Source organism: Entelurus aequoreus, linkage group LG13 (genome assembly GCF_033978785.1).
Source record: "Entelurus aequoreus isolate RoL-2023_Sb linkage group LG13, RoL_Eaeq_v1.1, whole genome shotgun sequence".
NCBI lineage: Eukaryota > Metazoa > Chordata > Actinopteri > Syngnathiformes > Syngnathidae > Entelurus > Entelurus aequoreus.
Window position 1 is genome coordinate 23338411 of NC_084743.1, and position 23576 is coordinate 23361986.

Consider the following 23576-nt stretch of genomic DNA (forward strand, 5'->3'; position numbering starts at 1 on the left):
GAGGGTCACCACTTTGTGAACAAATGCCTGAGCGAATTGTCCAACAGTTTAAGAAAAACATTTCTCAACCAGCTATGGCAAGGAAATTAGGGATTTCATCATCTACGGTCCGTAATAACATCAAAAGGTTCAGAGAATCTGGAGAAATCACTGCAAGGCCAAAAACCAACATTGATTTCAAATTTTCGAGACTTATGCAGAGCCCAAATACATATGAGCAGGTACCAATAGGTAAGAAAAGTTGTTTTTTGTATAATAGGGCCTATTAGGCAAAACCAACGTTATATTTATAATTTTGTACAACAATATACATTTACCCTAACTGCTTTGCGTGTGTAGTCCGAGGCTGTCGCCAGCAAGTTCCTTTTTTTTGTCTATCCGCTTGTCGTGGGGCAAACTGGCTCGTGCATGCACATGCATCCTCCGCTGTTGTCATTTCTAACTGTAGCAGTTTCATGTCTTCCTTTGAGCCATATTTCAACCCCATCTAGTTTTGTTTTAGCAATCAAGACTATTTCAGTTGTTTTTAATCCTTCTTTGCGGGGACATTGTTGATTGTCATGTCATGTTTCGGATGTCCATTGTGGACGCCGTCTTTGCTCCACAGTAAGTCTTTGCTGTCGTCCAGCATTCTGTTTTTGTTCACTTTGTAGCCAGTTCGGTTTTAGTTTTGTTCCCTAAGCTTCAATGCCTTTTCTTAGGGGCACTTACCTTTTGTTTTTTTTTTGGTTTAAGCATTAGACAACTTTTTACCTGCACCCTGCCTCCCGCTGTTTCCGACATCTACAAAGCAATTAGCTATCGGCTGCCACGAACTGATATGGAAGAGTATTACAGGGTTACTCTGTCGAACTCTCCACAGCACCGACACTCAACAACACATGCATCCTCCGCTGTTGTCATTTCTAATATCGCGCTACTTAGACTGGTAGTTATGCGGCCGCAGCCATACCCTTCTCGGCGTCCGGGATGCAGTAAGGGATCGAAGGTTCGGTCCGCCTCTCAAAACTTTTTTTTGTTTTTTTTCAGAGGCAGCCCAAAAAGTGACTTGAATACATGTATTTGCAGCCAAATACATGCATGTATGCGAATTTTGGACTAAATAACCATCATTGCATGTTTTGTGGAGCAAAAGGAAGTGTTTCAAAAATAGAAAAGTCCGCAACTGAAGCCAACTTCACATAATTAAATCTCATTTAGCACAGGCAGCGGGTTTCAGTAGCGCTGTTTTCACGACACTTTGCATAATTATCCATCTTTTAGAGGGAAAATGGCGCTGGAGTCAGCACCATGCAAGTTCCCCCCCCCCCCCCACCCCCGACTATACTGAACACCGCCACATAGTTAGTGTTGCATAATAAAAAGGATGGCGGGTTGTCACAGTCTGATTACACTGTAAGCAATTATATTATTGTTATCGTTCAAATTCCAATGACATTTCACATCGCGGCACAATCAATTTCTGCTCGTTCTTGAATTCGTCTCATTAGGAGTGGAAGCAGGTGCGTAGTGTGTGTGTGTGTGTGTGTGTGTGCGGTTGTCCTCCAGCGTGTGCACTTAAGCCTCCGCAAGGAGCGTCGGATAAAAGCTTTTGTCTAAATGCACATGCAAGTGTGAATGAGAGTGAGAAGGGTGTGCATTTGGGCAGGATATGCACCATTATCAGACATTACCGGCAAAGCATTACCACACATTACAATCAGCACAAAATAATTCATCAGCGTGACGTCGTCCAAAGGGAAAACGGAAACGACTGACTAAACTTTCTGCAACAAAAGCGACTAAGGGGTCTTTTCTGACTTGTAAGTGTTAGAATGTTGGATACTTGCGTTAAACAATGCCAAACGCGTCAAATCATAAAGTTCATGCCTTTTAGCGTGAGCTAGCACCCAGTTTTGGATGCCTCCGTTTACTGGGGTTTGCAGTCTGGTGGACGTACTTATTTAGACATAGAGTAGAGCTTTCTATGAGAAAACACACAAAAGTAGGTGGGATGAAGTATTATGTTCATATAATCAAGGGCATGTGCATGATAACATTGACATGCAGTGACATAAATGCTGCTGAACGCAGTCTGAATCGATCGGATAATGTTGTGACCGGGTGAATCTCTATAATGTTTACAAAGTTAATTTACAATTACGTCGGGACAAAAAAAATAGAGGTGACGACTGCAAGATGCATATTTAAAAAGAGTACATTTTCAACGGTGGGTTCACTCCGCCTAAACGCAGCTTTTTTACGCAGAGTCTCAATCGATCGGATAATGTTGTGAACGGGTGAATCTCTATAATGTTTACAAAAATCATTTTCAACCGCGTCGGGACAAAAAAATAGAGGTGACGACTGCAAGATGCATCTTTAAAAAATGTACTTTTTCAAGAGGGGGTTCACACGGCCTAAACGCAGCTTTTTTACGCAGAGTCTGACGCGATCGGATAATGTTGTGACCGGGTGAATCTTTATAATGTTTACAAAGTTCACTTTCAACCGCATCTGGACAAAAAAATAGAGGTGACGACTGCAAGATGCATATCTAAAAAGAGTACATTTTCAACGGTGGGTTTTACTCCGCCTAAACGCAGCTTTTTTACGCAGAGTCTGAATCGATCGGATAATGTTGTGACCGGGTGAATCTCTATAATGTTTACAAAGTTCATTTTCAACTGCGTCAGGACAAAAAATAGAGGTGACGACTGCAAGATGCATATTTAAACAGTGTACATTTTCAAGAGCGGATTCACTCCGCCTAAACGCAGCTTTTTTAAGCAGAGTCTTAATTGATCAGATAATGTTGTGACCGGGTGAATCTCTATAATATTTCCAAAGTTCATTTATAACCGCGTCGGGAAAAAAAATAGAGGCGACGACTGCAAGTTGCATATTTAAACAGTGTACATTTTCAACAGTGGGTTTCACTCCGCCTAAACGCAGCTTTTTTTACGCAGAGTCTGACGCGATCGGAAAATGTTGTGACAGGGGGAATCTCTATAATTTTTACAAAGTTAATTTTCAAGCGCGTCAGGACAAACAATAGAGGTGACGACTGCAAGATGCATATTTAAACAATGTACATTTTCAAGGGGGGGGGTTCACGTCGCCTAAACGCAGTTTTTTTACGCAGTCTGAATCGATCGGATAATGTTGTGACCGGGTGAATCTCTATAATATTCACAAAGTTCATTTTCAACCACGTCGGGACAAAAAATAAGAGGTGACGACTGCAAGATGCATATTTAAAAAGTGTACATTTTCAAGGGAGGGGGTTCACTCCGCCTAAACGCAGCTTTTTTACGCAGAGTCTGAATCGATCGGATAATGTTGTGACCGGCTGAATCTCTATAATGTTTACAAAGTTCATTTTCAACCGCGTCAGGACAAAAAATAGAGGTGACAACTGCAAGATGCATATATAAACAATGTACATTTTCAAGGGGGGGGGGGGGGGGTTCACTCCGCCAAAACGCAGCTTTTTTTACGCAGAGTCTGACGCGATCGGATAATGTTGTGACCGGGTGAATCTCTATAATGTTTACAAAGTTCATTTTCAACCGTGTCAGGACAAAAAAATAGAGGTGACGACTGCAAGATGCATATTTAAAAAGTGTACATTTTCAAGGGGGGGTTTCACTCCGCCTAAACGCAGCTTTTTTACGCAGAGTCTGAATCGATCGGATAATGTTGTGAACGGGTGAATCTCTATAATGTTTACAAAGTTCATTTTCAACCGTGTCAGGACAAAAAAATAGAGGTGACGACTGCAAGATGCCTATTTAAAAAGTGTACTTTTTCAAGGGGGGGTTTACTTTATCTAAACGCGGCTTTTTTTACGCAGAGTCTGACTCGATCGGATAATGTTGTTAACGGGTGAAACTCTATAATGTTTACAAAGTTTATTTACAACCGCGTCGTGACAAAAATTAGAGGTGACGACTGCAAGATGCATATTTAAAAAGTGTACATTTTCAAGGGGGGGGGTTCACGCCGCCTGAACGCAGCTTTTTTACGCAGCTTTTTTACGCAGCTTTTTTACGCAGCTTTTTTACGCAAAGTCTGAATCGATCGGATAATGTTGTGACCCGGTGAATCTCTATAATGTTTACAAAAATTATTTACAACCGCGTCTGGACAAAAAATAGAGGTGACAACTGCAAGATGCATATATAAACGGTGTACATTTTCAAGGGGGGGTTCACTCCGCCTAAACGCAGCTTTTTTACGCAGAGTCTGACGCGATCGGATAATGTTCTGACAGGGGGAATCTCTATAATTTTTACAAAGTTAATTTTCAAGCAGAGTCTTAATTGATCGGATAATGTTGTGAACGGGTGAATCTCTATAATGTTTACAAAAATCATTTTCAACCGCGTCGGGACAAAAAAAATAGACGTGACGACTGCAAGATGCATCTTTAAAAATTGTACTTTTTCAAGAGGGGTTTCACTCCGCCTAAACGCAGCTTTTTTACGCAGAGTCTGACGCGATCGGATAATGTTGTGACCGGGTGAATCTTTATAATGTTTACAAAGTTCACTTTCAACCGCGTCAGGACAAAAAAATAGAGGTGACGACTGCAAGATGCATATTTAAAAAGAGTACATTTTCAACGGTGGGTTTTACTCCACCTAAACGCAGCTTTTTTACGCAGAGTCTGAATCGATCGGATAATGTTGTAACCGTGTGAATCTCTATAATGTTTACAAAGTTCATTTTCAACCGCGTCAGGACAAAAAATAGAGGTGACGACTGCAAGATGCATATTTAAACAGTGTACATTTTCAAGAGCGGATTCACTCCGCCTAAACGCAGCTTTTTTAAGCAGAGTCTTAATTGATCAGATAATGTTGTGACCGGGTGAATCTTTATAATATTTCCAAAGTTCATTTATAACCGCGTCGGGAAAAAAATAGAGGCGACGACTGCAAGTTGCATATTTAAACCGTGTACATTTTCAACAGTGGGTTTCACTCCGCCTAAACGCAGCTTTTTTACGCAGAGTCTGACGCGATCGGATAATGTTCTGACAGGGGGAATCTCTATAATTTTTACAAAGTTAATTTTCAAGCGCGTCAGGACAAAAAATAAGAGGTGACGACTGCATGATGCATATTTAAAAAGTGTACATTTTCAAGGGAGAGGGTTCACTCCGCCTAAACGCAGCTTTTTTACGCAGAGTCTGAATCGATCGGATAATGTTGTGACCGGGTGAATCTCTATAATGTTTACAAAGTTAATTTACAACCGCGTCAGGACAAAAAAATAGAAACGACGACTGCAAGATGCATATTTAAATGGTGCACATTTTCAAGGGGGGGGGGGGGGGGGTTCACGTCACTTAAACGCAGCTTTTTTACGCAGAGTCTGACGCGATCGGATAATGTTGTGACCGGGTGAATCTTTATAATGTTTACAAAGTTCACTTTCAACCGCGTCTGGACAAAAAAATAAAGGTGACGACTGCAAGATGCATATTTAAAAAGAGTACATTTTCAACGGTGGGTTTTACTCCGCCTAAACGCAGCTTTTTTACGCAGAGTCTGAATCGATCGGATAATGTTGTAACCGTGTGAATCTCTATAATGTTTACAAAGTTCATTTTCAACCGCGTCAGGACAAATAATAGAGGTGACGACTGCAAGATGCATATATAAACGGTGTACATTTTCAAGGGGGGGTTCACGTCGCCTAAACGCAGCTTTTTTACGCAGAGTCTGACGCGATCGGATAATGTTGTGACCGGGTGAATCTCTATGATATTTACAAAGTTCATTTTCAACCGTGTCGGGACAAAAAATAGAGGCAACGACTGCAAGATGCATATTTAAACAGTGTACATTTTCAAGGGTTGGGTTCACTCCGCCTAAACGCAGCTTTTTTACGCAGAGTCTGAATCAATCGGATAATGTTGTTACCGGGCGGAGTGTGGTTTAATTTACGCAAAAACGTATCCAATACGCAAGGAAGTCAATCGATCAATCAATATAAGTTTATTTATATAGCCCTTAATCACCAGTGTCTCAAAGGGCTGCACAAGCTTGTGGCTTGTGCAGTGTTTTAAATGTAGATTCAAATCTACAAAAAACTCATTATAACCCACCTCAGTTTCCCCAAAGCGAACGTTGTGCATCTTTGTTTTAGATCATTGCATTGTTATTTTTTATTTTTTTTGGTGTATGCTCATTTGCAACCACTTATATCTTTTACGGGAATGTCAATCAATGTTTTCGGTCTCCTACGAGCTGTAACGTCAATACTGTGGAAGGCCACGAGCGTGTGCGTAATTGGCCCGGAGCTATTTTAAGGGTTCGGACTTAGACAGGCAACAGGGGAAATATATGGCGGTACAGTCGGCTGATTTAGAGGAGGGAGCTCTGGTCCATTACGGTTAATCGCTTTGGCCATTGGAGTTGTTGAAGTTATTATTTTCCCTTTGCATAATACTGCCCAATGGCATCAAAATATAATTTAAAAAAGACGCAGACTTAAGACATGTTGCCCTGTTATGCAAAAGCCATTGTCCTCTGCAGAAGATGCAGGAACTAAAAAAAATAAGGATGATGGTCATGCATGCTCTAACCTAACGCAGTGTTTTTCAACCTTTTTTGAGCCAAGGCACGTTTTTTGCGTTTAAAAAATCCGGAGGCACACCACCAGCAGAAATCATTAAAAAACTAAACTCAGTTGACAGTAAAAAGTCGTTGTCGCAATTGTTGGATATGACTTTAAACCATAACCATCAATATAGCTCTTGTCTCAAAGTAGGTGTGCTGTCACGACCTGTCACATCACGCCATGACTTATTTTGAGTTTTTTTGCTGTTTTCCTGTGTGTACTGTTTCAGTTCTTGTCTTGTGCTCCTATTTTGTTGGCTTTTTTTCTCTTTTGTTGCTATTTTCCTGTAGCAGTTTCATGTCTTCCTTTGAGCGATATTTCAACCGCATCTACTTTGTTTTCGCAATCAAGACTATTTCAGTTGTTTTTAAACCTTCTTTGTGTGGACATTGTTGATTGTCATGTCATGTTCGGATGTACATTGTGGACGCCGTCTTTGCTCCACAGTAAGTCTTTGCTGTCGTCCAGCATTCTGTTTTTGTTTAGTCTGTTTTGTCAGTTTTAGTTCCGTTCTGCATAGCCTTCCCTAAGCTTCAATGTCTTTTCTTAGGGGCACTCACCTATTGTTTATTTTTGGTTTAAGCATTAGACACCTTTTTTACCTGTACGCTGCCTCCCGCTGTTTCTGACATCTACAGACATACTATGATCATGTAGAAAAGAATATTACAGTGAATTATTGGACAGGAACAGAAAAATAATAATAATAATATGAGAGCAACATGGGGCATCCTCAATAGCATTATTAAAAATGGCACAAAGAGGGACTACCCTCAATACTTTTTAGACGGAAATAAAAACAATGACAACATAAAGGAAGTAGTTGAAAGCTTCAATAACTATTTTGTAAATATTGGACCAAAATTGGAAGAAAGGATTCTAGACCCAGTTCCAATTGAGGACTATAATGATACCATAGAGCGAAATCCCAACTCCATGTTCCTCAGTAATGTGACACAGGAGGAAATAGTTACAATCGTGAAAAAATGTAAATCTAAGACTTCAACTGATTGTAATGGAATTGATATGGAAACAATAAAAAAGGTTATAGAAGAGATCTCAGGACCATTAATGTATATTAGTAACCTATCATTTCAAACAGGTACATTCCCAAACAAAATGAAAATAGCTAAAGTTGCACCAATTTATAAGACTGGAGATAAACATCAATTTACAAATTATAGACCTGTGTCTTTACTTCCACAATTTTCTAAAATCATTGAAAAACTGTTTAATAACAGATTAGAGAGTTTCATAAATAAAAATAGAATACTCGAAGAGAACCAATATGGATACAGAGTTAATGTCTCAACTTCAATGGCTTTAATTGAAATTACAGAAGAAATTACCAATGCAATAGATAGTAAAAAATGTGCAGCAGCAGTTTTTATGGATCTAACTAAAGCATTTGACACAATTAATCACAATATTTTAATCAAAAAACTAGAACGATATGGCATCAGAGGGTTAGTCTTAAACTGGATAAGAAGTTATCTAACGAACAGGAAACAATACGTGAAGCTAGGCGAACACACGTCTACAACGCTAAATATATCCTGTGGTGTACCTCAGGGATCAATATTAGGACCTAAATTATTCAATCTCTATATAAATGACATTTGTAAAGTTACAAAAGATTTAAAGTTAGTATTAATTGCGGATGATACAACAGCGTTTTGTTCAGGAGAGAACACACAGGAGATAATACAAACAATAACAGAAGAAATTAACAAATTAAAAAGATGGTTTGACAAAAACAGACTATCGTTGAATCTTAGTAAAACTAAAATAATGCTATTTGGTAACAGTAGAAGAGAAAGTCAAACACAAATACAAATAGACGGAATAGAAATTGAAAGAGTAAATGAAACCAAATTTCTAGGTATAATGATTGATGATAAATTGAACTGGAAATCTCACGTAAAAAATATACAACATAAAATAGCAAGAAACACGTCAATAATGAATAAAGCAAAACATGTTCTAGACAAAAAATCACTTCATATTCTATACTGCTCACTAGTGTTACATATCTGAGCTACTGTGTAGAAATATGGGGAAATAATTACAAAAGTACACTTCATTCATTAACGGTGTTACAAAAAAGATCAGTTAGAATAATACATAATGTTGGATATAGAGAACATACAAATCCTTTATTTATTGAATCAAAGATACTGAAATTATTCGACATAGTGAATTTGCAAACAGCTAAAATTATGCACAAAGCAAACTATAACCTGCTACCCGAGAATATACAACAATTCTTCTCAACAAAAGAGGAGAAATATAATCTTAGAGAAAAATGTAATTTAAAACATTTGTACGCACGTACAACACTTAAGACCTTCAGTATATCTGTATGTGGAATTAAATTATGGAATGGATTAAGCAAAGCAATCAAACAATGTACTAATATGATCCACTTCAAGAAACTCTTCAAACTTAAAGTGTTTACAAAGTACAAAGAAGAAGAACCATGACAAACATTTTCAATGTATTTCATCCATCCATTCATTCATTCTTAAAGTAATCTTACTTATCTCATCATATGAAATATGACTTTCTTCACCAATTATTATTATTAAATTCTTACTATTATTTATTCATTTATTTTTATTGTGATTACCTATGGAGTTTATTGTGAATACATTGAGAACAGGAAGTGAATAAAAAAAGTTTCAGCAACTGTTATGTAAAGAAAAGGGGTAGGATTAAATAAGCTCTGCTTCTTCCTACTCCTTTTCGAACATGTTGAAAAGAGAAACTGGAAATTGTGACGTATCATGTTGTATGCTTGCATGTTCGAAATAAACTCAAACTCTAACAAAGCAATTAGCTACCGGCTGCCACCTACTGATATGGAAGAGTATTACACGGTTACTCTGCCGAGCTCTAGACAGCACAGACACTCAACAACAACACATTATTTGCGGACTATAATGACTGGTTTGCAAAAAATATTTGTAACCCAATTAGGTGAAATGACATAATCTCCCACGGCACACCAGACTGTATTTCACGGCACACTAGCGTTAGGGCAGTGTTTTTCAACCTTTTTTGAGCCAAGGGACATTTTTTGCGTTGAAAAAATCCGGAGACACACCACCAGCAGAAATCATTAAAGAACAAAACTCAGTTGACAGTAAAAAGTCGTTGTCGCAATTGTTGGATATGACTTTAAACCATAACCATCAATATAGCTCTTGTCTCAAAGTAGGTGTGCTGTCACGACCTGTCACATCACGCCGTGACTAAATTTGAGTTTTTTTCTGTTTTCCTGTGTGTAGTGTTTTAGTCCTTGTCTTGCGTATCTATTTTGGTGCCTTTTTTCTCTTTTTTTGGTATTTTCCTGTAGCAGTATCATGTCTTCCTTTGAGCGATATTTCAACCGCATCTACTTTGTTTTAGCAATCAAGACTATTTCAGTTGTTTTTAAACCTTCTTTGCGGGGACATTGTTGATTGTCATGTCATAATCGGATGTACATTGTGGACGCCGTCTTTGCTCCACAGTAAGTCTTTGCTGTCGTCCAGCATTCTGTTTTTGTTTACTGTGTTTTGTCAATTTTAGTTCCGGTCTGCATTGCCTTCCCTAAGCTTCAATGCCTTTTCTTAGGGGCACTCACCGTATGTTTATTTTTGGTTTAAGCATTAGGCACCTTTTATACCTGCACACTGCCTCCCGCTGTTTCCGACATCTACAAAGCAATTAGCTACCGGCTGCCACCTACTGATATGGAAAAGTATTACACGGTTACTCTGCCGAGCTCTAGACAACACCGACACTCAACAACAACACATAATTTGCGGATTCTAATTACTGGTTTGCAAAAAATATTTTTAACCCAATTCGGTGAAATGACATAATCTACCACGGCACACCAGACTGTATTTCACGCTAAAAACACTGCCCTAATAAAGTGTTTTTCAACCTTTTTTGAGCCAAGGTACTTTTTTTGCGTGGAAAAAATCCGGAGGCACACCACCAGCAGAAATCATTAAAGAACAAAACTCAGTTGACAGTAAAAAGTCGTCGTCGCAATCGTTGGATATGACTTTAAACCATAACCATCAATATAGCTCTTGTCTCAAAGTAGGTGTACTGTCACGACCTGTCACATCACGCCATGACTAAATGTGAGGTTTTTTCTGTTTTCCTGTGTGTAGTGTTTTAGTCCTTGTCTTGCGCTCCTATTTTGGTGCCTTTTTTCTCTTTTTTTGTTATTTTCCTGTAGCAGTTTCATGTCTTCCTTTGAACGATATTTCAACTGCATCTACTTTGTTTTAGCAATCAAGACTATTTCAGTTGTTTTTAAACCTTCTTTGTGGGGACATTGTTGATTGTCATGTCATGTTCGGATGTACATTGTGGACGCTGTCTTTGCTCCAAAGTAAGTCTTTGCTGTCGTCCAGCATTCTGTTTTTGTTTACTCTGTTTTGTCAATTTTAGTTCCGGTCTGCATAGCCTTCCCTAAGCTTCAATGCCTTTTCTTAGGGGCACTCACCGTATGTTTATTTTTGGTTAAAGCATTAGACACCTTTTTTACCTGCACCCTGCCTCCCGCTGTTTCCGACATCTACAAAGCAATTAGTTACCGGCTGCCACCTACTGATATGGAAGAGTATTACACGGTTACTCTGCCGAGCTCTAGACAGCACCGATACTTAACAACAACACATAATTTGCGGATTATAATTACTGGTGTGCAAAACATATTTTTAACCCAATTCGGTGAAATTACATTATCTCCCACGACACACCAGACTGTATTTCACGGCACACTAGCGTTAGGGCAGTGTTTTTCAACCTTTTTTGAGCCAAGGCACAATTTTTGCGTTGAAAAAATCCGGAGGCACACCACCAGCAGAAATCATTAAAAAACAAAACAAAACCTAGTTGACAGTAAAAAGTCGTCGTCGCAATTGTTGGATATGACTTTAAACCATAACCATCAATATAGCTCTTGTCTCAAAGTAGGTGTGCTGTCACGACCTGTCACATCACGCCATGACTCATTTTGAGTTTTTTGCTGTTTTCCTGTGTGTACTGTTTCAGTTCTTGTCTTGTGCTCCTATTTTGTTGGCTTTTTTTCTCTTTTGTTGGTATTTTCCTGTAGCAGTTTCATGTCTTCCTTTGAGCGATATTTCAACCGCATCTACTTTGTTTTAGCAATCAAGACTATTTCAGTTGTTTTTAAACCTTCTTTGTAGGGACATTGTTGATTGTCATGTCATGTTCGGATGTACATTGTGGACGCCGTCTTTGCTCCAAAGTAAGTCTTTGCTGTCGTCCAGCATTCTGTTTTTGTTTAGTCTTTTTTGTCAGTTTTAGTTCCGTTCTGCATAGCCTTCCCTAAGCTTCAATGCTTTTTCTTAGGGGCACTCATCTTTTGTTTATTTTTGGTTTAAGCATTAGACACCTTTTTTACCTGCACCCTGCCTCCCGCTGTTTCCGACATCTACACAGCAATTAGCTACCGGCTGCCACCTATTGATATGGAAGAGTATTACACGGTTACTCTGCCGAGCTCTAGACAGCACAGACACTCAACAACAACACATTATTTGCGGACTATAATGACTGGTTTGCAAAAAATATTTTTAACCCAATTAGGTGAAATGACATAATCTCCCACGTCACACCAGACTGTATTTCACGGCACACTAGCGTTAGGGCAGTGTTTTTCAACCTTTTTTGAGCCAAGGCACATTTTTTGCGTTGAAAAAATCCGGAGGCACACCACCAGCAGAAATCATTAAAAAACTAAACTCAGTTGACAGTAAAAAGTCGTCGTCGCAATTGTTGGATATGACTTTAAACCATAACCATCAATATAGCTCTTATCTCAAAGTAGGTGTACTGTCACGACCTGTCACATCACGCCATGACTCATTTTGAGTTTTTTGCTGTTTTCCTGTGTGTAGTGTTTCAGTTCTTGTCTTGTGCTCCTATTTTGTTGGCTTTTTTTGTCCTTTGTTGGTATTTTCCTGTAGCAGTTTCATGTCTTCCTTTGAGCGATATTTCAACCGCATCTACTTTGTTTTAGAAATCAAGACTATTTCTGTAAGTCTTTGCTGTCGTCCAGCATTCTGTTTTTGTTCACTTTGTAGCCAGTTCGGTGTTAGTTTCATTCCACATAACCTTCCCTAAGCTTCAATGCCTTTCCTTAGGGGCACTCACCTTTTGTTTATTTTTGCTTTAAGCATTAGACACCTTTTTTACCTGCACACTGCCTCCCGCTGTTTATTTTGACATCTACAAATCAATTAGCTACCGGCTGCCACCTACTGATATGGAAGAGTATTACACGGTTACTCTGCCGACACTCAACAACCATTATAATTACTGTTTTGCAAAAAATATTTTTAACCCAATTAGGTGAAATGACAATCTCCCACGTCACACCAGAATGTATTTCACGGCACACTAGCGTTAGGGCAGTGTTTTTCAACCTTTTATGAGCCAAGGCACATTTTTTGCGTTGAAAAAATCCGGAGTCACACCACCAGCAGAAATCATTAAAAAACTAAACTCAGTTGACAGTAAAAAGTCGTCGTCGCAATTGTTGGATATGACTTTAAACCATAACCATCAATATAGCTCTTGTCTCAAAGTAGGTGTACTGTCACGACCTGTCACATCACGCCGTGACTCATTTTGAGTTTTTTGCTGTTTTCCTGTGTGTAGTGTTTCAGTTCTTGTCCTGTGCTCCTATTTTGTTGGCTTTTTTTCTCTTTTGTTGGTATTTTCCAGTAGCAGTTTCATGTCTTCCTTTGAGCGATATTTCAACCGCATCTACTTCGTTTTAGCAATCAAGACTATTTCAGTAAGTCTTTGCTGTCGTCCAGCATTCTGTTTTTGTTCACTTTGTAGCCAGTTCGGTGTTAGTTTCATTCCACATAACCTTCCCTAAGCTTCAATGCCTTTCCTTAGGGGCACTCACCTTTTGTTTATTTTTTGCTTTAAGCATTAGACACCTTTTTTACCTGCACACTGCCTCCCGCTGTTTATTTTGACATCTACAAATCAATTAGCTACCGGCTGCCACCTACTGATATGGAAGAGTATTACACGGTTACTCTGCCAACACTCAACAACAATTATAATTACTGCTTTGCAAAAAATGTTTTTAACCCAATTAGGTGAAATGACAATCTCCCACGTCACACCAGAATGTATTTCACGGCACACTAGCGTTAGGGCAGTGTTTTTCAACCTTTTTTGAGCCAAAGCACATTTTTTGCGTTGAAAAAATCCGGAGGCACACCACCAGCAGAAATCATTAAAAAACTAAACTCAGTTGACAGTAAAAAGTCGTCGTCGCAATTGTTGGATATGACTTTAAACCATAACCATCAATATAGGTCTTGTCTCAAAGTAGGTGTACTGTCACGACCTGTCACATCACGCCATGACTCATTTTGAGTTTTTTGCTGTTTTCCTGTGTGTAGTGTTTCAGTTCTTGTCTTGTGCTCCTATTTTGTTGGCTTTTTTTCTCTTTTGTTGGTACTTTCCTGTAGCAGTTTCATGTCTTCCTTTGAGCGATATTTCAACCGCATCTACTTTGTTTTAGCAATCAAGACTATTTCTGTAAGTCTTTGCTGTCGTCCAGCATTCTGTTTTTGTTCACTTTGTAGCCAGTTCGGTGTTAGTTTCATTCCACATAACCTTCCCTGAGCATCAATGCCTTTCCTTAGGGGCACTCACCTTTTGTTTATTTTTGCTTTAAGCATTAGACACCTTTTTTACCTGCACACTGCCTCCCGCTGTTTATTTTGACATCTACAAATCAATTAGCTACCGGCTGCCACCTACTGATATGGAAGAGTATTACATGGTTACTCTGCCGACACTCAACAACAATTATAATTACTGCTTTGCAAAAAATATTTTTAACCCAATTAGGTGAAATGACATAATCTCCCACGGCACACCAGTCTGTATTTCACGGCACACTAGCGTTAGGGCAGTGTTTTTCAACCTTTTTTGAGCCAAGGCACAATTTTTGCGTTGAAAAAATCCGGAGGCACACCACCAGCAGAAATCATTAAAAAACAAAACAAAACCTAGTTGACAGTAAAAAGTCGTCGTCGCAATTGTTGGATATGACTTTAAACCATAACCATCAATATAGGTCTTGTCTCAAAGTAGGTGTACTGTCACGACCTGGCACATCACGCCGTGACTAAATTTGAGTTTTTTGCTGTTTTCCTGTGTGTACTGTTTCAGTTTTTGTCTTGTGCTCCTATTTTGTTGGCTTTTTTTCTCTTTTGTTGGTATTTTCCTGTAGCAGTTTCATGTCTTCCTTTGAGCGATATTTCAACCGCATCTACTTTGTTTTAGCAATCAAGACTATTTCAGTAAGTCTTTGCTGTCGTCCAGCATTCTGTTTTTGTCCACTTTGTAGCCAGTTCGGTGTTAGTTTCATTCCGCATAACCTTCCCTAAGCTTCAATGCCTTTCCTTAGGGGCACTCACCTTTTGTTTATTTTTGCTTTAAGCATTAGACACCATTTTTACCTGCACCCTGCCTCCCGCTGTTTATTTTGACATCTACAAATCAATTAGCTACCGGCTGCCACCTACTGATATGGAAGAGTATTACACGGTTACTCTGCCGACACTCAACAACAATTATAATTACTGCTTTGCAAAAAAAATGTTTTTAACCCAATTCGGTGAAATGCCATAATTTCCCACGGCACACATAGGCACAGTGGTTGAAAAACACTGCCCTAACGGAACCATGCGCATTGGTGTGCACCAACACACCCAAAACACGCATGCACACACATAATATGACAACAACTGTGCTTATTCCTAACTTCTAAATATATGCAGCTTTGGGGAAAAAAAAGAAACAAATATGCAGTGCAAACTCCTCACCGGAGCAGTTCCAGCCGGTGGGCGTCTGACAGTCGCTGAGGGAAGAAGGGAAGGCGCGCAATTGTTCCACAGGTAAAGAAGCGAAAAAAGAGAGCAGCGTGATCCGGAGCCATCCTCCCGTCGTCCCGCTCCACCGGTCTAGGCGCCCGTGCTCGGTGCGTGGAGCCGCCACTGGGAGACCCATCGCCGCCACACTTCACTGGCTCCGGCGAGAGACGCGCAGGGACAATAACAACTCCAATCCCGTCTGGCTCACACGCCGACTGCAGAGCATTTTCCAAACGACACCGCGCGCCCCATGGAAGCGCTCCCTTGTTTTGCGCGCGTCTGTGTGTGTGTGTGTGTGTGTGTGTGTGTGTGCGTGTGTGTGTGCGTGTGAGTGTGGGTGCAGCAATCAAGCTCTGCAGCCGGGCGATGAACGCGCGTCTCGTCGGCGTGGAAAAGTTAGCCCGATAATTGCGTGGAAGGGTGATGCCGCTCGATGGCCAAAAGCGCACAAGGAGGGGGAGGAGGAGGAGGGCGCGATGGGGCGATACGGGGAAAAAAAAAAAAAAAAAAAGAGGCGGCAAGACTGTGGAAGTGATGTAGATGTTGCGTGAATTCCCAGGTTTGGTAATGTCATGGAACTATAACAATGATAATAATAATATCCACGGGTGGAGGAAGCTCCTGCCGGAGTGCCGAGTTTGGAGGCGCGACCGTTCTCTGCCTCTTTCTCTCTCTCTCTCTCTCTCTCTTCCCCTTTCTCTTGCTTTTTCTCGCTGGGTTATGATCACGTGGATTGTGTGTGTGTGTGTGTGTGTGCGCGCGCGTGCGTGCTTGAGTGTGTGTGTGTTCTGTTACTTAAAGGCCTACTGAAACCCAGTACTACCGACCACGCAGTCTGATAGTTTATATAAATGATAATAAATGGGTTATACTTGTATCGCGCTTTTCTACCTTCGAGGTACTCAAAGCGCTTTGACACTATTTCCACATTTACCCATCCACACACACATTCACACACTGATGGCGGGAGCTGCCATGCAAGGCGCTAACCAGCAGCCATCAGAGGCAAAGGGTGAAGTGTCTTGCCCAAGGACACAACGGACGTGACTAGGAAGGTAGAAGGTGGGAATTGAACCCCAGTAACCAGCAACACTCCGATTGCCCCTCACAGCCACTCTACCAACTTCGCCACGCCGTCCCTGATGAAATCTTAACATTGCAACACATGCCAATACGGCCGGGTTAACTTATAAGGCGCAATTTTAAATTTCCCGGGAAACTTCCGGTTGAAAACGCCTATGTATGATGACGTATGCCCGTGACGTCAATCATTGAAACGGAAGTATTCGGACACATTGTATCCCAATACAAAAAGCTCTGTTTTCATCGCAAAATTCCAAAGTATTCTGGACATCTGTGTTGGTGAATCTTTTGCAATTTGTTTAATGAACAATGAAGACTGCAAAGAAGAAAGTTGTAGGTGGGATCGGTGTATTAGCGGCTGGCTGCAGCAACACAACCAGGAGGACTTTGAGTTGGATAGCAGACGCGCTATCCGACGCTAGCCGCCGACCGCATCGATGATCGGGTGAAGTCCTTTGTCGCGCCGTCGATCGCTGGAACGCAGGTGAGCACGGGTGTTGATGAGCAGATGAGAGCTGGCGTAGGTGGATAGCTAATGTTTTTAGCATAGCTCTGTCGAGGTCCCGTAGCTAAGTTAGCTTCAATGGCGTCGTTAGCAACAGCATTGCTAGGCTTCGCCAGGAGGTACAGCATTAACCGTGTGGTTACAGGTCTAGAGTTTGGTAGTATTGTTGATCTTCTGTCTATCCTTCCAGTCAGGGGCGTATTTATTTTGTTTCTATCTGCATTTAAGCACGATTCTATCACGTTAGCTCCATAGCTAAAGTGCTTCCCCGATGTATTGTCGTGGAGATAAAAGTCACTGTGAATGTCCATTTCGCGTTCTCGACTCTCATTTTCAAGAGGATATAGTATCCGAGGTGGTTTAAAATACAAATCTGTGATCCACAATAGAAAAAGGAGAAAGTGTGGATTTCAATGAGCCCTTGTACCTAAGTTACGGTCAGAGCGAAAAAAGATACGTCCTGCACTGCACTCTAGTCCTTCACTCTCACGTTCCTCATCCACGAATCTTTCATCCTCGCTCAAATTAATAGGGTAATCGTCGCTTTCTCGGTTCGAATCGCTCTCGCTGCTGGTGTAAACAATGGGGACATGTGAGGAGCCCTTCAACCTGCGACGTCACGCAGGCAAGGCTTTTTTTTATCAGCGACCAAAAGTTGCGAAATTTATCGTCGATGTTCTAAATCCTTTCAGCAAAAATATGGCAATATCGCGAAATGATCAAGTATGACACATAGAATGGATCTGTTATCCCCGTTTAAATAAGAACATTTCATTTCAGTAGGCCTTTAATGGGGACATCGCTCTGTTTAAACCATGGGTGTCAAACTTGGCCCTTGAGGCGATATCAAATTAACACTAGAGCTGGCCCGCCGATTATATACAGCGGCGGTGTTGCGGTAACACCGCATTCACCGCTACTTCTCATACTTGCCAACCCTCCCGGGAGACTCCCAAATTTCAGTGCCCCTCCCGAAACTCGTCACGTCCGCTTTTCATCCAGTCTAACGAGTGCTGGCCCCAGTCACATAATATGTGCTGCAAGTGAATGCAACGCATACTTTATCAACAGCGATACAGGTTACACTGAGGGTAGCCGTATAAACAACTTTATCACTGTTAGAAATATATACGCCACACTGTGAACCCACACCAAACAAGAATGACAAACACATTTCAGGAGAACATCCGCACCGTAACACAACATAAACACAACAGAACAAATACCCAGCTACAAGGTGTGGGGATGGGGGTTTGGTGGTAGCGGGGGGTGTATTTTGTAGCGTCCCGGAAGAGTTAGACACGGCACGTTGTTAGAATGGATGAAAAGCGGACGTGACGACAGCTCGTAGAGGACGTTAAAGGCAGTGCCTTTAAGGCACGCCCCCAAGACTGTGGTCCGGGTGGACTACGAGATATAATGACTGATGAACACATTCGTTCGATAATTAAGGTTGCCTCAGCTCAAAGCCTGAGCCCCGACATTAATGAACTAGCATCCAAGAAAAGATGGCAGGTATCTGGCTTGGGCACATCAGATTAGATCAGTGTGTTGCAAACTGAGCAGTTTAAAGTCCTGAATGGTTGTTTTATTCATTGTTATTTTATTTTCAAATGGATTAGCCTGTGGAAAAAGTTAATGTTGATATTTACCTCAGAAGGCTGCAAATAGAAAAGAGGCATTCAATTTGTATTTAAATTGTATTTGATATGCCATTGATATTTTTTAATTATTGTTATTATTTGAAACTCGATTTTGCATGTCACTATAACGTTATATAAGCCTTGCTTGTTCAATATTCAATGTAAAACTTCTTTGGGTCCCTATTAAAAGGTTAATTTGTTCAACTTTGGCCCGCGGCTTTGTTCAGTTTAAAATTTCGGCGCACTCTGTATTTGAGTTTGACACCACTGGTTTAAACAGTCACCTCTAGGGGACCTCTGACAGTGTGGGGACAAAAAAACAGGTCCCCTAAAGGGAAACCTTTTTAAATGATAGTCAGATACATTATATATCCTTCTATATATGGTAGTTGGAGTTGCAGACAACTTCATTACTGCTAAATAGCTGTTTTCAGTAATGTCACAGAAGATGCAGGAGTTGCTTTAACATTTAAGTGGTGAAACGTCCTATAAGAGGACAGCTGTAGTGCTGTATTTTGAGGATCATGTCATATTTAATTTGAACTTTTATTTTTTAAATGGTCCTCAGTAGTCACGTTAAAATGTGTGTGAATTATGCAAAAGTATTTAAATTTGGTGCCCATGAACCATATTAACTCTTTTTCCCCAGGGTCCCCAGTAAGAAGGATCAGCACATTACTTCATCAATCCAGAGATTTAAAGACGTGTATGAGCTAACTGGGCAGTGGCAATTTTACCTCATGTTTTTTATGCCTCCACAACCTGTAGAAAGGGTGGTCCCCACAAGTGATGATCAAAAACTTGGTCCCCATTGTGTGTGTGTGTGTGCCCTTCTTGAGACATCAACAAGGAAAAAAGTACCGTCCATATGAGGACCGGTGAACAAGTTAGGACCGAAATCATGGTCCAATCACGGGAAAAAAACAAAACATTGCATATAGTTACAGAGCCAAATACCAGAGTCCGTGAACATTGCTCCAAAGTCGGGATGTTGTGTTGATTCAATGTTAAGTTAAAGTACCCATGATTGTCACACACACACGCGCGAGGTGTGGCGAAATTATTCTCTGCATTTGACCCATCACCTTTGATCACACCCTGTGTGTAAAAAAAATTAATTGCTCCCCCTCTGGTCAACATAGGCATTCTTCCCAAGAAGGTAACAAATACAAGAATGTGTGTGTGCGTGTTCTTGTATGTCTGCCCTTCTTGAGACATCAACAAGGAAAAAAGTACCGTCCACATGAGGACCAGTGAACAAGTTAGGACCGAAATCATGGTCCCAATACGGGAAAAAAAAAACATTGCATATAATTACAGAGCCAAATACCAGAGTCCGTGAACATTGCTCCAAAGTTGGGATTTCGTGTTGATTCCATGTTAAGTTAAAGTACCCATGATTGTCACACACACACACGCGAGGTGTGGCGAAATTATTCTCTGCATTTGACCCATCACCTTTGATCACGCCCTGTGTGTAAAAATGTGAATTGCTCCCCCTCTGGTCAACATAGGCATTCTTCTCAAGAAGGTAACAAATACAAAAATGTGTGTGTGTGTGTGTGTGTTCTTGTATGTCTGCCCTTCTTGAGACATCAACAAGGAAAAAAGTACCGTCCATATGAGGGCCGGTGAACAAGTTAGGACCGAAATCATGGTCCCAATACGGGAAAAAAAAAACATTGCATATAATTACAGAGTCAAATACCAGAGTCCATGAACATTGCTCCAAAGTCTGGATTTTGTGTTGATTCAATGTTAAGTTAAAGTACCCATGATTGTCACACACACACACACGCGAGGTGTGGCGAATTTATTCTCTGCATTTGACCCATCACCCTTGATCACGCCCTGTGTGTAAAAAAAAAAAACTGCTCCCCCTCTGGTCAACATAGGCATTCTTCCCAAGAAGGTAACAAATACAAGAATGTGTGTGTGTGTGTTCTTGTATGTCTGCCCTTCTTGAGACATCAACAAGGAAAAAAGTTCCGTCCATATGAGGACCGGTGAACAAGTTAGGACTGAAATCATGGTCCCAATACTGGGAAAAAAAAACATTGCATATAATTAGAGAGCCAAATACCAGAGTCCGTGAACATTGCTCCAAAGTCGGGATTTTGTGTTGATTCAATGTTAAGTTAAAGTACCAATGATTGTCACACACACACTCGAAGTGTGGCAAAATTATTATCTGCAATGGACCCATCACCCTTGATCACCCCCATATGAAATAACAAGTGTGTGTAAAAATTTTAAATGCTCCCCCTCTGGTCAACATATGAAATAACAAATGTGTGTAAGAAATTGAAATGCGCCCCCTTTGGCCAAAATTAATTACAAAATAAAATAAATATGTATATAGAGACATACTGTAATAACTTGAAGTAAATAATGAAGATTAAAAACCAATTACTAACCAAAAATTTTAAATAAATTAAAGGCTTATCTTTTTTATATATTATTAATGTTATAAATACAAATCTTTATATATCTAGAAAGGGTGGTCCTAAAGAGGTAGGCATTTTTAAGAGGTCTCAAGAAGGTAACAAATACAATAATATGTGTGTGTGTGTGTGTGTGTGTGGTTGGTAATAATCTTCGCTAAAGTGGGTAAAATTAAAAACAATTTGATTTTTTCTTTGTTCTTTTTCATAACTTTGCTCTTTGCAACTGGCACCAGTACCAAAACAATGTATTTGACATACTTTTCAAAATAAAAGGGATCACAAAAAAATGTTCATTAATGGCTTTATTTTAACAGAAAATCTTACGTTACATAAAACATATTTTTCTTATTGCCATCGAAGAACAATGTTTCCGTTAAATAACAGAGTGAAGATAATAGACAGCGGTTTACAAAGGCTCCTAATTTGGCTGCTGACATATGCATTGACATATTGAATTATATTGTTAAAATTATGACGGACAAACAGTAGAAAATAGATGGATGGGTTATTAATCTACATGTGTATGTACTGTTAAAATATGGTTCCCGTAAATCACAGACTATAAATTACTACTTTTTTCCTACACGGCTAATTCACAGATTTTTCTTTGATAATGGCCATAATGCAAAAAGTTTGAAAAAAAAACAAAAACCAGCAAAGACACTGAATAGGTGTATTATTGTGTGCATTGCATTGCTGCGTTGTCCTTTTGTTTAGGCCGCGCTTTAGAACGGAAGTAAAAGTGCCGTTACGTCTTTTAGCCAACCATAGCGTTTCTACTCGTATGAATTAGTCATTCATCACTCCAAGCAACGTTTGTAAGCTAATGCTAACACGTGTCAGTGTCAGTATTATTAACTTACAATGGCATTATTTTTGTATTGTTTCAGTTTCGTAAATTCACCAAAACGTCATAGTGGCGTTATTGAGTCTGTTGAACTGATTGGAGAGCTAGCTTCCACAGCTATTGTGTCCATGACGATGACTTGTAATTTGTTTGATCAGCCGTTTTACTGCCGTGTTACAGACATCGTTTGGAAACAATTAAGGTAGGTAAATAAACAGTCACACAACATTTCTGTGTAAATGACTGATTTCCCAACGTATATATCTGCGGCTAATAGACCGGTGCAGCTAATACATGGAAAATATATTATATGATAGGTGCAGCTTAGTCTATAGTAGGGAAAATATGGTACTTAACTTGTTCTATCTACATTTCTGTTAAAATGTAATAAACATAAATTATTTTGTTGTTTGGATACTTTACATCAGTTTTGGGTTGTTCTACAAATTTCGTATCTATGTTAAAGGGTCATACATTGGTCATATTTAAAGTTCTCTTGTGTCCAGGGACGTATTTCATGAGTTAATAAACAATAGAAAAAGGTCTAAAGATTTTGTGGCGATAAAATTATGTAATCATTGTAGCATCGACTATATACCACTATTGTACTTGGTATCGTAAAAGTTGTTATTTTACATTCAGGAGCGCTAGCTTGCTGTTAGCAGTTAGCTATCGTATCCTCCTACGTTGTGTAGTGAAGCATGTCTAACTATTCCTCGTCATGCAGGGAGGATATTTGTAAGCAACGTAGTTTATTTGTTGCCATGTCGGCAAGGATTAGGGATTTAAAAGTAGCTAAACCACTGTGGGCGGACATTAGCTGCGAGTGAGCCATATTTAAAGTGTTTATAGCTCCACCTGTATCTTAATGTACAACCCTAATATGCACATATTATAAGGGATGGCCCTAAAACAAAGACCAGAGGGAGGGAGCATATTACACCAGTTTTAAAGTCGCTGCAATGGCTCCCCGTCATACACACTACTGATTTTTTCTCTCTCACACACACTACTGAAACACTCTTATTCTACATTACTGAAATCCTTTCACCAATACAACTGATTTTTTCTCTCTCATACACACTACTGAAAACCTCACACACACAACTGAAATTGTTTTTCAGTTGTGCATGTGAGAGAAAAACATTTCAGTTGTGTGTGTGAGAGGTTTTCAGTGGTGTGTGTGTGTGAGAGAGAAAAAAAAATCAATAGTGTGTATGAGAGTGTTTCAGTAGTGTGTGTGAGAGAAAAACATTTCAGTAGTGTGTGTTAAGTTCCACTCTTCTAGGCAAGGCAACTTTATTTGCATAGCGCTTTTCATACACAAGGCAGACTCAAAGTGCTTCACAGACAACAAAGTGAAATGGAAGAAAATAAAAGCAAAATTAAAATGCAGACAATAAAAATAAAAACAGTGCAGACGTTAAAAGTTAAAATATTTAGCTGAAAGCTAAGGTGAACATAAAAGTCTTCAGTCTAGTTTTAAAAGTAGTCAGAGTTGGG

At 39.9% G+C, this 23576-nt stretch overlaps 1 protein-coding gene across 1 annotated transcript in view; it reads right to left on the reverse strand.

Moving 5' to 3' along the window:
• The window catches only part of LOC133663255 (tomoregulin-2-like), a 430554-nt gene extending 414379 nt beyond the window's left edge, over window positions 1-16175 (reverse strand). The window contains exon 1 of the mRNA XM_062067604.1: window positions 15501-16175. Within this exon, the coding sequence (XP_061923588.1) occupies window positions 15501-15684 (184 nt within the window). The 5' untranslated portion in view covers window positions 15685-16175. The remainder of the gene's footprint in view (window positions 1-15500) is intronic.
• Between the last annotated feature and the right edge of the window lie 7401 nt (window positions 16176-23576).